Source organism: Melozone crissalis, unplaced genomic scaffold, assembly GCF_028551555.1.
Source record: "Melozone crissalis strain CALT ecotype California unplaced genomic scaffold, PUWL_Pcris_2 ptg000014l_1, whole genome shotgun sequence".
Lineage (NCBI taxonomy): Eukaryota > Metazoa > Chordata > Aves > Passeriformes > Passerellidae > Melozone > Melozone crissalis.
The window spans coordinates 1,393,207-1,406,481 of record NW_026535792.1 but is presented as its reverse complement, the minus strand read 5'-3'; the positions used below and the strand labels follow the sequence as shown (position 1 = coordinate 1,406,481).

The 13,275-nt window shown below is 39.9% G+C and overlaps 1 protein-coding gene across 1 annotated transcript in view; it reads left to right on the top strand.

Annotated features, from left to right (window-relative positions):
• Positions 1 to 13,275, top strand: part of MAP2K5 (mitogen-activated protein kinase kinase 5) — a 119,493-nt gene that overhangs the window by 18,025 nt on the left and 88,193 nt on the right. Inside the window, exons 5-8 of the mRNA XM_054272995.1 lie at positions 711 to 751; positions 1,455 to 1,510; positions 5,672 to 5,720; positions 12,443 to 12,507. Of these exons, the coding sequence (XP_054128970.1) occupies positions 711 to 751; positions 1,455 to 1,510; positions 5,672 to 5,720; positions 12,443 to 12,507 (211 nt within the window). The remainder of the gene's footprint in view (positions 1 to 710; positions 752 to 1,454; positions 1,511 to 5,671; positions 5,721 to 12,442; positions 12,508 to 13,275) is intronic.

Genomic DNA, 13,275 nt, shown 5'->3' with positions numbered 1-13,275 from the left:
AGGTTTGTTTTTCCCATGTTGTTTCCCCCATTTCTTGCCCATTTTCCCCCACATTTCTTCCCTGTTTCTTCCCCATTTTCCCCCAAAGTGCCTCTCCCAAAATGATCAATTCCTGACGCAGCCAATTCCCTAAAAATCCCAGTATTAGATTGCAAATATCCCTGTGAAATTCCAGGGAAAAACACCCCAGTGTGTGAAAACACGGCACCACAAGGTTGCAATCTGAATTACCAAAAAAAAAATCCCTTTTTTGAGGCAAGGGTTCTCTGGGTTGTGCTTTGTTTTGAACAGGAATTAGAATTTCCAAGGGTTCTCTGGGTTGTGCTGTGTTTTGACAGAAATGAGAATTTCCAAGGGTTCTCTGGATTGTGTTTTGAACAGAAATGAGAATTTCCAAGGGTTCTCTAGGCTGTGCTATATTTTGAGCAGGAATTAAAATTTCCAAGGGTTCTCTGGGTTGTGCTGTGTTTTGAGCAGGAATTAGAATTTCCGTGGCACGGTGTGAGGAAGCTCTCAGCATTTATAAATGCTCACTCCTGCAAGTTAAAAATCCTGGGCTGTAATTCCCACTCTGGGTCTCGCCAGGCACTTTTCAATCATTTCTCTCTGCTAATTTTGGTGTCACCCTCATTTCTTTTGAAAAGATTCATTTTGAGCAAATTTGTAAATGGCCCTGATGTGTTCTACAATTTAGTCAATTACTGTTTCAGCCTGCAAACCTCCTGGGAAACGGAACATACATGGCCTCAAGGTACGAATTTCAATAATTGTTTCAGGAAAGTTAGATGGATTTGTAATGCTGTGTTCCACTTATTGAAATGTCAAATAAAACTGCACTTTCTTGAGCTCTGACAAGCAGATTTTTTTTTTTAATTCTTTTTTTTTTTTTTTTTTTTGCTTTGGCGAGGGCGGGAGAAGGATTCATCTGCAAAATGCTGGCTGTGATATCTATATTTATATGTCTGTATTTACAGATGTGGTTTTATTCAAAATGGGTTTGCCTTTTTGTTTTTAACCTCTGCTAATCATGTTCTTAAATTTTAGTAGTTCATTTATCAACTGCTGGCTGCCACTACTTCAAAGCTTTTAAACCCCCACCTCATTCTGAGATTTCAGTCATTTATCCAATTGCGGAAGGCACCACAGTGGGATTATTTTAGATTTTTAATTCCTTATTGCTCCTACAATCACGTGGAGGAGCCTATGAGCGCATTAAGCGATTTTTGAGTGTTTAAAACGAGAACAAATCCTGAATTTCTCCCCCTCCTTGGCGCATCCTTCGCGGAACGGCGCAGCCCGCTAACCTACGTCCCCCCCTCAGCCGGCAGCACGCCCGGCAGCCAGCTCATTAACCTTGCCAGGCTGATGAGGGCTCCGTGGCAAATTACAGGTTAATTAGCAGGGTGTCCCTGAGCAGGGCTGAGCTCAGGCTCCCCCTTCCCTCTCTCCTGCAGGTGAACACGCGCGCCGGGGCCGGCGGCGGCGCCTCCGAGGCCCTGCCCAGCAACAGGTGAGCTCCCTTTCTTTTTTTTCTTTTTCCTCCTTCCCCCCTTAATTCCCTTTCTTTGGGGCCCAGAGCAGAGCCCCACGCCCGGTTGGTTCTGGGGATGCTGGGGTTGGGTGGGGTTCCCATGGGTGGTGTTGGGTTGGCGTTGGTGGGGATGCTCCCCGTGGGTTTGTGCTGGGGAGGTGAGGGGTGGTGGGGAAATGGGGGTTTGGGGGGCGTTTCAGGGAGAAATTGGGGTTTGGCGGTGGAGAAATTGGGGTTTGGTGGGTGTTTCAGGAGGAAATTGGGGTTTGTTGGGGTGTTTCAGGGAGAAATTGGGGTTTGGTGGGTGTTTCAGGGAGAAATTGGGGTTTGATGGGTGTTTCAGGGAGAAATTGGGGTTTGATGGGCGTTTCAGGGAGAAATTGGGGTTTGATGGGCGTTTCAGGGAGAAATTGGGGTTTGATGGTGGAGAAATTGGGGTTTGTTGGGTGTTTCAGGGAGAAATTGGGGTTTGATGGGTGTTTCAGGGAGAAATCGGGGTTTGCTGCTGGAAAAATCAGGGTTTTCTGGGTACTTCAGGGGAAATTGGGGTTTGCTGGTGGAGAAATGGGAGATTGCTGAGAAGTTCAGAAAGAAATTAGGGTTTGTTGGGTGTTTCAGGAGGAAATAAGGGTTAGCTGGTGGGGAAATTGGGGTTTGATGGGTGTTTCAGGGAGAAATTGGGGTTTGATGGGTGTTTCAGGAGGAAATGAGGGTTAGCTGGTGGAGAAATAAGGATTTTATGGGTTTTTCAGCGAGAAATTAGGGTTTGCTGATGGAGAAATTAGGATTTGCTGGGTGTTTCAGGAGGAATGGGGGTTTTCTGGTGGAGAAATGAGGGATTGCTAAGAATTTCAGAGAGAAATTAGTGTTTGCTGCTGGAGAAATGAGGGATTGGTGGGAATTCCTGGAAGAAATTGGGATTTGATGGGTGTTTCAGGAGAAATTAGGTTTTGCTGCTGGTTAAATAAGGGTTTGGTGGGAATTCCAGGGAGAAATTAGGGTTTGCTGCTGGAGAAACGAGGGTTTTATTGATGTTTCAGGAAGAAAGGAGGATTTGCTGGTGTTTCAGGTGGCTCTAACTTCAGAAAGCACTGAGGTGCAATTGGGGCTGAGCTCCTTTGGCTGCCCCAGTGCCAGGTCTGTGCTCAGCTCTTTGTTGCTTGTTCACTCCAGGACTCCTTGATTTGAAAGTTTGATTCCCATTCATAGGTTTGTACCAATAAATAACCCAAATAATAAACTTATGCAGGTTTGTTAGGGTGGGGTAGGATTTCCAAAAAATCCTTTCAGTTTAGGTGCCTGTTCCCTGCAGTTCCAGCCAAGGTTTGGGGTCCATCCCCCTTACCTTGCTTTTTACATTCCAGCCCTAATTTGAAAACTCATATTGAGGTCTTAAAATGCAAGAGAACTCATTCTCTGTTTTTTTTTTTTTTTTTCCTATTTGTTTTTCAAATGCTGGGGGATAAACTCCTTTTTATTACACGAATTGTTACAGGAAGTCATAATACTGATGGTAAAAACCTGCAAAAAAACCTTTCTGTATCCTTAAAAAGAAATAAGGAGGGTCTGGCTCCATCTTCTTCCTACAAGAGCATAACTGAGCCATGGGGATAGGATTCTCTGGGGGCTCCTTTCAGCCTAAATTATTCTATTATTCTAATAAGCACACAATATTCCATTTATCTGCGCATCAGCATCCTGCTCCCTTTTCTCCCTGGGAAAAAGGAAGGAAAAAGGAATGTTTTGGAGATTAAAAGGGTGAATTACCACAGATTAATGTGGTCGGGGGCACTTTTGTGGTGCTTTGGGCACGTTTGGAATTTGGTGAATTTTGGGGGCCTGTCCTGAGGCTGGGGCAGTCCCACAAATCCCATTTTTTGTGGGAGATTCCAGCAGCAGGGCTGGGTTTTTTCCCCACTGGAAACCCCATCCAAACCCAGTAATCCCAGTTTGCTGCTCCCTTTGGTGGCTTTGTAATTGTGGAGATTTTAAAAATCCCCACCCTGGCAAAGTTTTCCCCATGCCTGGGGGAGCATTCGATCCCATTCCAAAACTCTGAAACGGAAAGAGAATAAATCAGAATATCTGTGTGCTCTGCAGTCCCCCAGGCTGAGCTAAATAAAGCTGATTTTTCTGTCACTGCTGCTGCTTCCTTTCAGTTCCTCCTGTACTTTGAGCTTGTTCTTCAAGTGCATTGAAAATGAAGCTTCTAGAAGATTCTTGTCACCTTATCTGGTGGTTAATTGCCATTCCTTTTCCAAAACCCTCTGCACCAGGAGTTTTGTTTTTGAAGTAATTGAAAGTCTCTCTTTGTTTCATGTTCACAAATTGTTAGTCATGAAAGATGACAAGATCAACTTATGTTTCCTTGGAAAACTTAATTTTTCTTTAAAGCAGTCGTGGGAACAAGAGGCCTATTAAAGAACAAAGCCACCAAATATGAAATCTGTGTTTTCACTGTTCCTGTTAATAATGATCTGTGATCAAGACACGTGCACAGCCCTTTCAAGAATATATTATTTTGTACTTTTTTCTTTTTTTTTTTTTAACTTCAGTAATAAGAGCAGAATGTCCCTTTGAGATGAAGTTTTGCAGACGTTGCTGCCCTGGCAGTTTGCTGTGCTGAAGCTCCAGGGAGCAGAGTTTGTCAGGAAAAGAGGGGGAAAAACCAGGATTTTGGGAGTTTTTGGAGGAGTTTGGGTTGTGAGATTTTGGAGGAGTTTGAGGGCATTAAAGGTTTCACCCTTTAACACACCAAGCTGAGAAGTGGGGCTTGGTGAGGTTCTCATGGAGGAAATTAAAGTGAGTTTTGTTTTCTTGATTTGGGGGTGGATTCTCCTGGAAAAGGAAAGGGATTAAATTAATGGGAGTTTTGTTGTATTGGTTTGGGGGTGAATTCTCTTGGAAAAGCCAAGGGAAGAAACTCAAGTGAGTTTTGCTGTATTGGTTTGGGGTGGTTTCTCCTGGAAAAGCCAAGGGATTAAATTAAAGTGAGTTTTCTTTTGTTGGTTTGGGGATGGATTCTCCTGGAAAAGCAGAGGGAAAAAAATAATGTGAGTTTTCTTTTGTTGGTTTGGGGGTAGATTCTCCTGGAAAAGGAAAGGGAAGAAATTAGTATGAGTTTTGTTTTGTTGGTTTGGGGGTGAATTCTCTTGGAAAAGCCAAGGGAAGAAATTCAAGTGAGTTTTGTTGTATTGGTTTTGGGATGGATTCTCCTGCAAAAGCAAAGGGAAGAAATGAGTTTTGTTTTGTTGGTTTGGGGGTGAATTCTCCTGGAAAAACCGAGGGATTACATTAATGTGAGTTTTGTTGTATTGATTTGGGGGTAGATTCTCCTGGAAAAGGAAAGGGAAGACATTAAAGTGAGTTTTGTTGTATTGATTTGGGGGTGAATACTCTTGGAAAAGCCAAGGGATTAATTTGAAGTGAGTTTTGTTTTGTTTTTTGTTTATTTGGGGATGGATTCTCGTGGAAAAGCCAAGGGATTAAATTAAAGTGAGTTTTGTTTTGATTATTTGGGGATGGATTCCCCTGGAAAGCCAAGGGGTTCAGCAGGCTGCCCTGGGATGGGCTCCCCTCAGGGATTTGGGCACGGCCTGAGGTCCCAAATGAGGAATTCTGCCCCAGCCTGGGGTCCCTGGAGGGGGTGACATCCCTGGCAGCAGAGCCTGGAGCTGAGAGCCACAGGAATCCCTGGAATCCTGCCTTGGGGGGCTCCAGAACCACATTGGCCCAGCAAAACTGGGTGCGAGCCACGTGCTTTGAGAGCTGGGGTCAAACGCCCAAATTTAATTCAAATTTCCCTCTTAGAGCTGGTGAGCAATAGCTTGTGTCCCAGCAGGTTGTGCAGTCAGGCGTCTAAGCCAGCTGTAAGGTGGAAAATACATTGGTTTTTTTATTTTTTTAATTTTTTTTTTTAATTGCTCATTGCTCGTTCATGGCTGCTGCCTGCAGTGCTGGCTGCTCTCACCGCACCTTCCCCTTCCTTCAGGTTTAATCTCAGAGTATGAAACCACAAACTGCCCTTGTTCCTCACTTTGTCTGATAGAGTGAAATGTTTAAAATAATTGCTTTATAATAAAATAATTGTTTTAATAATAAAAATAATTGCTTTAATTTGTTTTTTTTTTCCTTTTCCAGCCTGAAGAAGTCCTCTGCAGAGCTGAAGAAGATCCTTGCCAATGGCCAGGTGGGTGCTTTGGCTGAGGCACATCTTGGGTGGAGCTCCCAGCTCCTGCAGCTGAAATGTGATTTTTTTTAACCCAAAATTGGGGGCCATGGGAACATTCAAGGTCCTGATTTGCTTTTATTGGCACAGAAATTTGTGCCAATAAATTCTCAAAATCGGCTTTAGCTGCAGATGGATGGAGGCCCCTCAGTCAGCTTTGGGTAACTGAGTCAGCTGCTCACTTGTCAGCCTCAATCAGAGATGGAGATGGGATTAAATATTTGGTTTTTTGTGTGAAATAGTTGAATTTTTGTTTACTTAGTGTATTGTTAGGACCCTGGTTAGTGGGAATTTTGGACTTTCTGCACTGACAAACACTGGCTCCCAAGAGAACCCTGCATTGCACCTGAGAGCGTGGAGAAAGCTTCCAAAATTATTGATAAAATTAAGATTATAGGTGTGTGGTTTGGTTTAAAGGGTGTAATAAAGAATGAAGTTTATATTTATAGGAATATGTAATAAAGAATGAAGTTTATATTTACAGGAAAATTAGAAGGTACTGTGCATGGATTGATTAACAGTCTGCTGAAATTCATCTCATTGCCAGTGTGTGTGTTTATTAAATGTCTCTATTTCTAGATAGTTTGCATATTTCCATTACAGATTCTTTTGGGATAAAACTCCTGGTTTTGCAGGTTTTTTCACAAGAATAGGTTGTTATGTAAACTGATTTTCACTCTTGGAGTTCATTTCTCATGGGAGCTCCACAGGCTAGCTGTTAGTTTAGTTGGAATAGCAATAAAGCCTGATTTTACAATTTACTGTAAAATAAATTTTATTTTATAAGGTTTTATTTATTTGCAAAAAATGACCTTAGTGGGGTTTAGGGCAGGAGATGCTGAAATATTTGTCAGGTTCTTGCAAGGAACCTCTCTGGAATCACCTCAGGGTTGTGGTTTTGGGCTGGGAGGGATCTCAGAGCCCAGACTGAAAATCCTCTGTCCCAGGGAGCTCCAGGCCCATCCTTGGGCACTCCCAGGGATGGGAAATCCAGAATTCTCAAGCAGCAGCATAAATATATTTGAATATATATTTTATAGATAAATAAATATAAAATATAAAAATAAATCTATTAAAATATGTTATCTGTATTCATTATATATTAATATAAATAAACATAAAAATATAGATTCAAAATATAAAAATAAATAAAATTACCTTGAATTATATAAGATGTGTAATATTAGAAAATATATAAAAATATATATTTTAATATATAAATATATTATATAAATTAATAAAAAATAAAATTATAAAATATTTTTGGTTTATATTAATTTTATATTTATAAAACCAAATATAAAATATATTAAAACCATATACATTATATATCCTATTTATATATTATATGACTATATATTATATATATAAAAATAGAATATATATTATATATATTATATATATTATATATAAAAATATATATTATATATTATATATAATATATAATATATATTTTAATATATAATATTAATACATATTCTATTTATGTATTATATATTATATAATATATTATATATTATATAAATATAATTTATAAATAAAATATAAACCAAAAACATATTAAATATATTTATTTTACATTTATTATATATGTATAAACCCAAATAAATCTACTTTAATATACAGATATATCTGTGCCAGGTTTGGCAGCCTTGGAGGGAGGCACCTGTCCACGGGGCTGCCTGTTAGGCTCTATTGACTGAGACATCTGTGTCACTGCAAATAAAAGGCTCTCATTGATTTTCTCAACTGCTCCTCACTTCCCTCTGCCTTGGCAGCCTGAAATCTTCATTATCTCAGGTGCCCATTCAGGGTCACACCGTGACCTCCCCGGGCCTCGCTGGCATTTCATGAATCAGGGGCCGGGCCTGGCAGCAGGGCGAGGGTTCAGCCTCACCTGGGCTGTTTTCTGGGGGAAAAAAATGAGATTTTTTTTTTTTCCCCTCCAAAAATGAGATTTTTTTTTTTCCCCTCTAAAAGTGAGATTTCTTTTTTTTTCCCTCCAAAAATGAGATTTTTTTTTTCCCCTCCAAAAATGAGATTTTTTCCCCCTCCAAAAATGAGGCTTTTTCCTGCAGAAATGAGGTTTTTCCCCCTCCAAAAAAGAGACTTTTCCCCTTCAAAAATGAGATTTTTTTCCCATCCAAAATGTGAGCCCAGCGCTGCTGAGTCCCTGGATACAGCTGGAAATGGGGATTTTAGGCTGAGATCAGTGTTCTCAAATTCCTGATATTTAAAAAAACCTATTTTTTATGTTGTTTTATGTTAGTTATTATTGTATTCCTGATAATTTTTAAACAGTTTTTTAACATTTCAGCATTCCCAGGTAAATAATGTATTTCCCTTGCTGCCTTGAGATTTGGGAGTAGCAGCAGCAGGTGGCTGAACTTGTAAATCAGGGTGGTGCTTACTGATTTATTTTAAAGTGATTTGTTTTAGAGTAAAACCCCAGAATGTGAGTAAAATCTCTTTGTGGTTGGCTGAATTTGGCATTTTATTTGTTCTAAACTACAGAGAACAAGGGGTTGGTGTGCCCTGCAAGACATTCACAGATTGCTTCCCTGGGGTTTTAAATTTTAAAACCAAACTTTTTCTTGTGATACTAAAATGTTACTTAAACTCACTGAAAAAAAAAAAAAGGAAATAAGGATTAAGTGCCTGGTCTTATGATAGCAAAAATGTTAATTAATCCCACTGAAAAATAGAGGAAAATAAGGATTAAGTGCCTCTTCTTACTATATGAAAAATGTAAGCTAAACTCACTAAAAAATTTTAAAATTAGGTACTTGTTATGATATGGGAATTGCTACTTAAAACCCACTAAAAAGAAAATAAGAATGAAGTTTTATACTTAAACCAAATTTAAAAAAAAATAGGGATTAATAACCTCTTCTTCTGAAATTAAAAATGTTACTGAAACCCACTAAAAATTAATAAATAATTCCGTTTTAATACTACTTTTTAGTCAGCCTGATGGGAGTTGATTTGCTTTTTTTTGAAAGGAAATCATTTCATTTGTGTTCTGCCTAATTTTGGTCACAGATCCACAACTGGTGATGGGTTCCTGGGTGAAACTTTAACTTTTGTTCATTTTGGGGGGATTAAGTCACACTTAACCATTGCTTAAGTCTGGCCTGGGTCATTATTTTTGATTATTTTTTGGCAGTTTGTGCTTTGAGGCATCCCTAATGATATTCCCCCAGTAGTTTCCATTTAGCTTTAATAAGGAATTCATATTAATCATTAAAAGAAGGGGACGTGATTCTTCAAGATAATCAAATATTGACAGGTTAGAAATAGCTTTCTGCCCGGCCTCATTGATAGAGGTGATGTGATATAAATATTTATTTCTTTTCTGTCACTCAGGGTAAATGCCACCAATTGATTCAGCATTGATAGAGTGTCACCAGTTCATAAGGAGCTGCAGTGCCTGTGCTGCCCCATTAGAGCCTCCCTGAAAAGGGGATTTGCTAAAGCTCCTCCCTGGGCTCTTCGTAATTCACAAAACCCACCCTGGTTCCACCAGGATTCATTGGGAATTGAGCTGTTTATTTACAAAAAAAACCGTCCTGATTTCACCAGGATTCATTGGGCATTTGGTTATTTATTTACAAAAATCCTGCCCTGATTTCACCAGGATTCATTGGGAATTTGGATTTTAATAATTCACAAAAAACCCACCCTGATTTCACAAGGATTCATTGGGAATTTGACTATTTATTTACAAAAACCAGCCTGGTTCCACCAGGATTCATTGGGAATTTGGATTTTAATAATTCACAAAAACCACCCTGATTTCATCACTATTAATTGGGAATTTGATTATTTATTTGCAAAAACCCCTCCTTATTTAATCAGGATTAATTGGGAATTTGCTTCTTAATAATTCACAAAAACCCACTCTGATTTCAGCAGGATTAACTTGGCATTTAGATTTTAATAGTAATTTTTAAAATTTACAAAAAGTCCACCCTGATTTCACCAGGATTAATTGCGAATTTGGCTCTTAAAAGTTGACAAAAACCCACCCTAATTTCATCAGGATTGATTGGAAATTTTGCTCTTAATAATCTACAAAAAATTGTACTAATTATTCACAATTCTGATTTCACCAGGATTAACTGGGCATTTATCTTTTAATAATTTCCAAAAAGCCCACTCTGATTTCACCATGACTAATTTGGAACTTGGCATTTATTTCCAAAAAACCCACCCTGGTTTCACTGGGATTAATTTGGAATTTGACATTTATTTCCAATAACCCACCCTGGTTCCACCAGCATTAATTGGGAATTTGGCATTTATTTCCAATAACCCACCCTGGTTTCACTGGGATTAATTTGGAATTTGGCATTTATTTCCAATAACCCACCCTGGTTCCACCAGCATTAATTGGGAATTTGGCATTTATTTCCAATAACCCACCCTGGTTTCATCCCCAGCCAGTGGAAGGGAGGGATGCTTTGTTTGCCGCTCCCTGCTTGGTTTTCCATGGATTCCTGAATTTTCCAGCCCATCCAAGTTGGGGTTGCAGCTTTAACACCCCCTGCTACAAGGAGAACCTTTTATGATGGAGAATCCAGTTTTCCCAGTGGGATAAATAAATCACCCCCTGCTTTTGGCACCTTTATTCGAGCCAGTAAATCCCATTTTATCTCCCATCAGCTGCAGCTCCTGCCTCCAGCCCAGCATTCCTGCTTTTCCCTGGAATTCTGGGTGCCCCAGGGGATGGAGCTGCTCCTGTCCCTGTCCTTCAGGGAGAGATGTGGAGAAAAATTCCCTTTTTCCACTGGGAAACAAGCAGGGAATGTGCTGGGTGTCTCCAGTTCTGCTCAATTCAGTGTTCATGACTTGAGGAACCTCCAAAAAAATCTTCTCTTTTCCCCCACCAGGATCCAAAAATACAAATTTATTGTTGGTTTTGTGGGTTCATTGGATTTCCTTCGGGGTGATTGGGAATTGCATGCATCTCCTGCATTTTTGGGAATTCATGCATCTCCTGCACTTTTGGGAGTGCAGGACGTGTTTCCTCCAAGGCTGGAGGATTCAGGTGCTCCAGCTTGGAAGAGCAAAACTCCTTAAAATTCCCAAATCTGCAGCCTGAGAGAAATTATTTTTATTTTAGGGATCCACTGTAGATTCTTTGTATATTTTAAATCCTATTTATGAGCGATTGTTCCTCGTGAGGAACAACTCCCCCCTTACTGTTTGCATTTCTGATGAATGCAGTAAGCCAAGGAGCTTTCAGAAATGAAATAAATGTTAATTTTCGTCTCAAAACTTGATGTTGGAATGGGCCCTCCTAAGGAACCTGGCCCAGGTTTAATTACAAATAAATAACAAAATCATCACCTTCCGTTTTGAGTTGTCTCAACTCAGGATTTCCCATCCCTGTGTAGCAATTCCAGTGAGAAACCACAATTTTTGCTCAGGTAGTGAAAGGAAAAACCATCAATTTTGGATTTATCATTTCTGTCCTTGCAACTTCTTTTAAATCAATAAAATATTTCATTTTCTGGTCATTAGAAATGCTGAGTATTGACTCTTTGGGACATTTGAGCTTGTTATCATCACTTGTGTTAATACACAGAAATGACATCTTTAAGCAGCCAGGCCAAGTCATGTGAAATATTTAACTTGGTGTCCCATAAAATACAAGTAATTACTGAAAATGAGTTCATGTTTCCTAGAAAAATATCTTTTCAAAGCAGGATTTGCTCAAGCATTTTCTACTTAAAATGATCAGGCAACGGGGGAATCTTTCTGGAAAATTGCTTTTAACCCAGAATTAATTCTGTTCAAAATAGTTATTTTAAAGTATAACTGTGCATTGCAAAAACGTCTTTAATGGGATTTTTAAATTTGTGTCAAATCAGAGTAACTCTGCTTGTCCAGGAGAAGGTGGAACTGTGGTTTTACATCCCAGTTGCTTCTCAGGCAATATGTTAAGCTGCTGTAAAATCCATGTAAAATAAGGTGCCAAATTCAGGGATTTCTGCAGTGCTTTTATCTGCTTTTATCAGCTGAGGATCTGAGCAGAAAAAACAGAGGGAAGGAATTTGCTGTGTGTTTCAAGGAAAATCACTTGGATTGGGGTTCCAGGCTGATTTTTCTTCAGATACAAAAAATTTGCTTTAGATTTTTTTAAAAATTTTAATTTAAATACGAGATTTTGCTGTGTGTTTCAAGGAAAATCACTGGAAAAATCCAGACTAATTTTTCTTTAGACAAAAAGTGTCCAAACTGAGCTGTGCCAGAGCTGCCTCTCGCTGAGGCTCAGCTGTGGGATTCCAGAATAAATCCCAAACTTTTCCAGCTGCCAGGGTTGTTCCCATTCACCTCCAACTTTGGCTCTGCTGATGTGCTGCTCTGGAGCCCCTTTTCCTCTCAGCAGCACTGCCCTGACCCTCCTGAGCTATATTATATCATTCCATTTTGACACCTTTTATCAAACTTTAATGAAATGACCCAGGCAAACAAATTGTCATTAAACTTTCCATCACTTTGTCCCTTGGTATCGTCTTTTATAAATTGGACAGCAAATGTTGTATTGATCTTCTCGTTCTTGCAGCTGAACTTGAAATGACCCAGACTGCTTGTTGTTTATGGCCTGGAGTTGCTTTTCCTTGACATTTCCATCCCCAGCATGACATCTCTTTTGTTTTTCTTTCTTTCTTGTGGAGATGAATGAACAAGACATTCGATACCGAGACATCCTCGGCCACGGCAACGGAGGCACCGTCTACAAGTGAGTGGGGGTTTCACCTCTAACCTGCCCCAAAATTCAAATTTCACGGCGTTTTTACTTCTTACATTTTGCGGTGTAGACAGGCCCTTTGCTGCTCTGCAGGAGAAAAATCTTGGTGTAAAGTTTTAAACCGTTCTGGGGTGTTTAATTCTGGTTTTAACGCGGCTGTGGATCTTTTCTGGGAGCACGTTGAGGGTTCACAGTGGGATTTGGGATGTCCTGGGTTGGAATCCAGGATTTGGGATTCCTGCTGGCTCACCCGGGGGTGACAGCAGTGGGATGTGGTGGCGCCATCAGGATCCCGCATCCCTTTTGCTGCTCTCCCTCCCTCCCAGCCTGACCAACTCCCCCGAATTTCGGTGCAGAAGCTCCAGCCCTGCAGCCAGGATTAATTTTAATACTGTAAAAAAATTAAAACAGCACAGATAGGACTCTCCTGTTGAGAAAGGTCCTGCTTATGCATCGTGCAAAGTTTAAACTACAGAATGTCATATCTGGGACTTAATAGTCTGCAGTGGGGTATGAAAAATATTCCTGTGGGAATTAAGAAATCCATACTTTGTCAGAAAGCCCTGAGGGAGCAATAAAGGTTTCCTCCAGAGAGCTGTTTACCATATACAGTAACCCGGCATCCCATTAGGGTTTTGTTTATACCTTAGACATTTTAACTTTGATATTAACATTTTCCCCCCCCGCACTAAAATGTTTTAAAAGCCACGGTGCATTTAGTTTGGTTTCTAATTGGCTGCCAGCATTGCAAAACAGCTC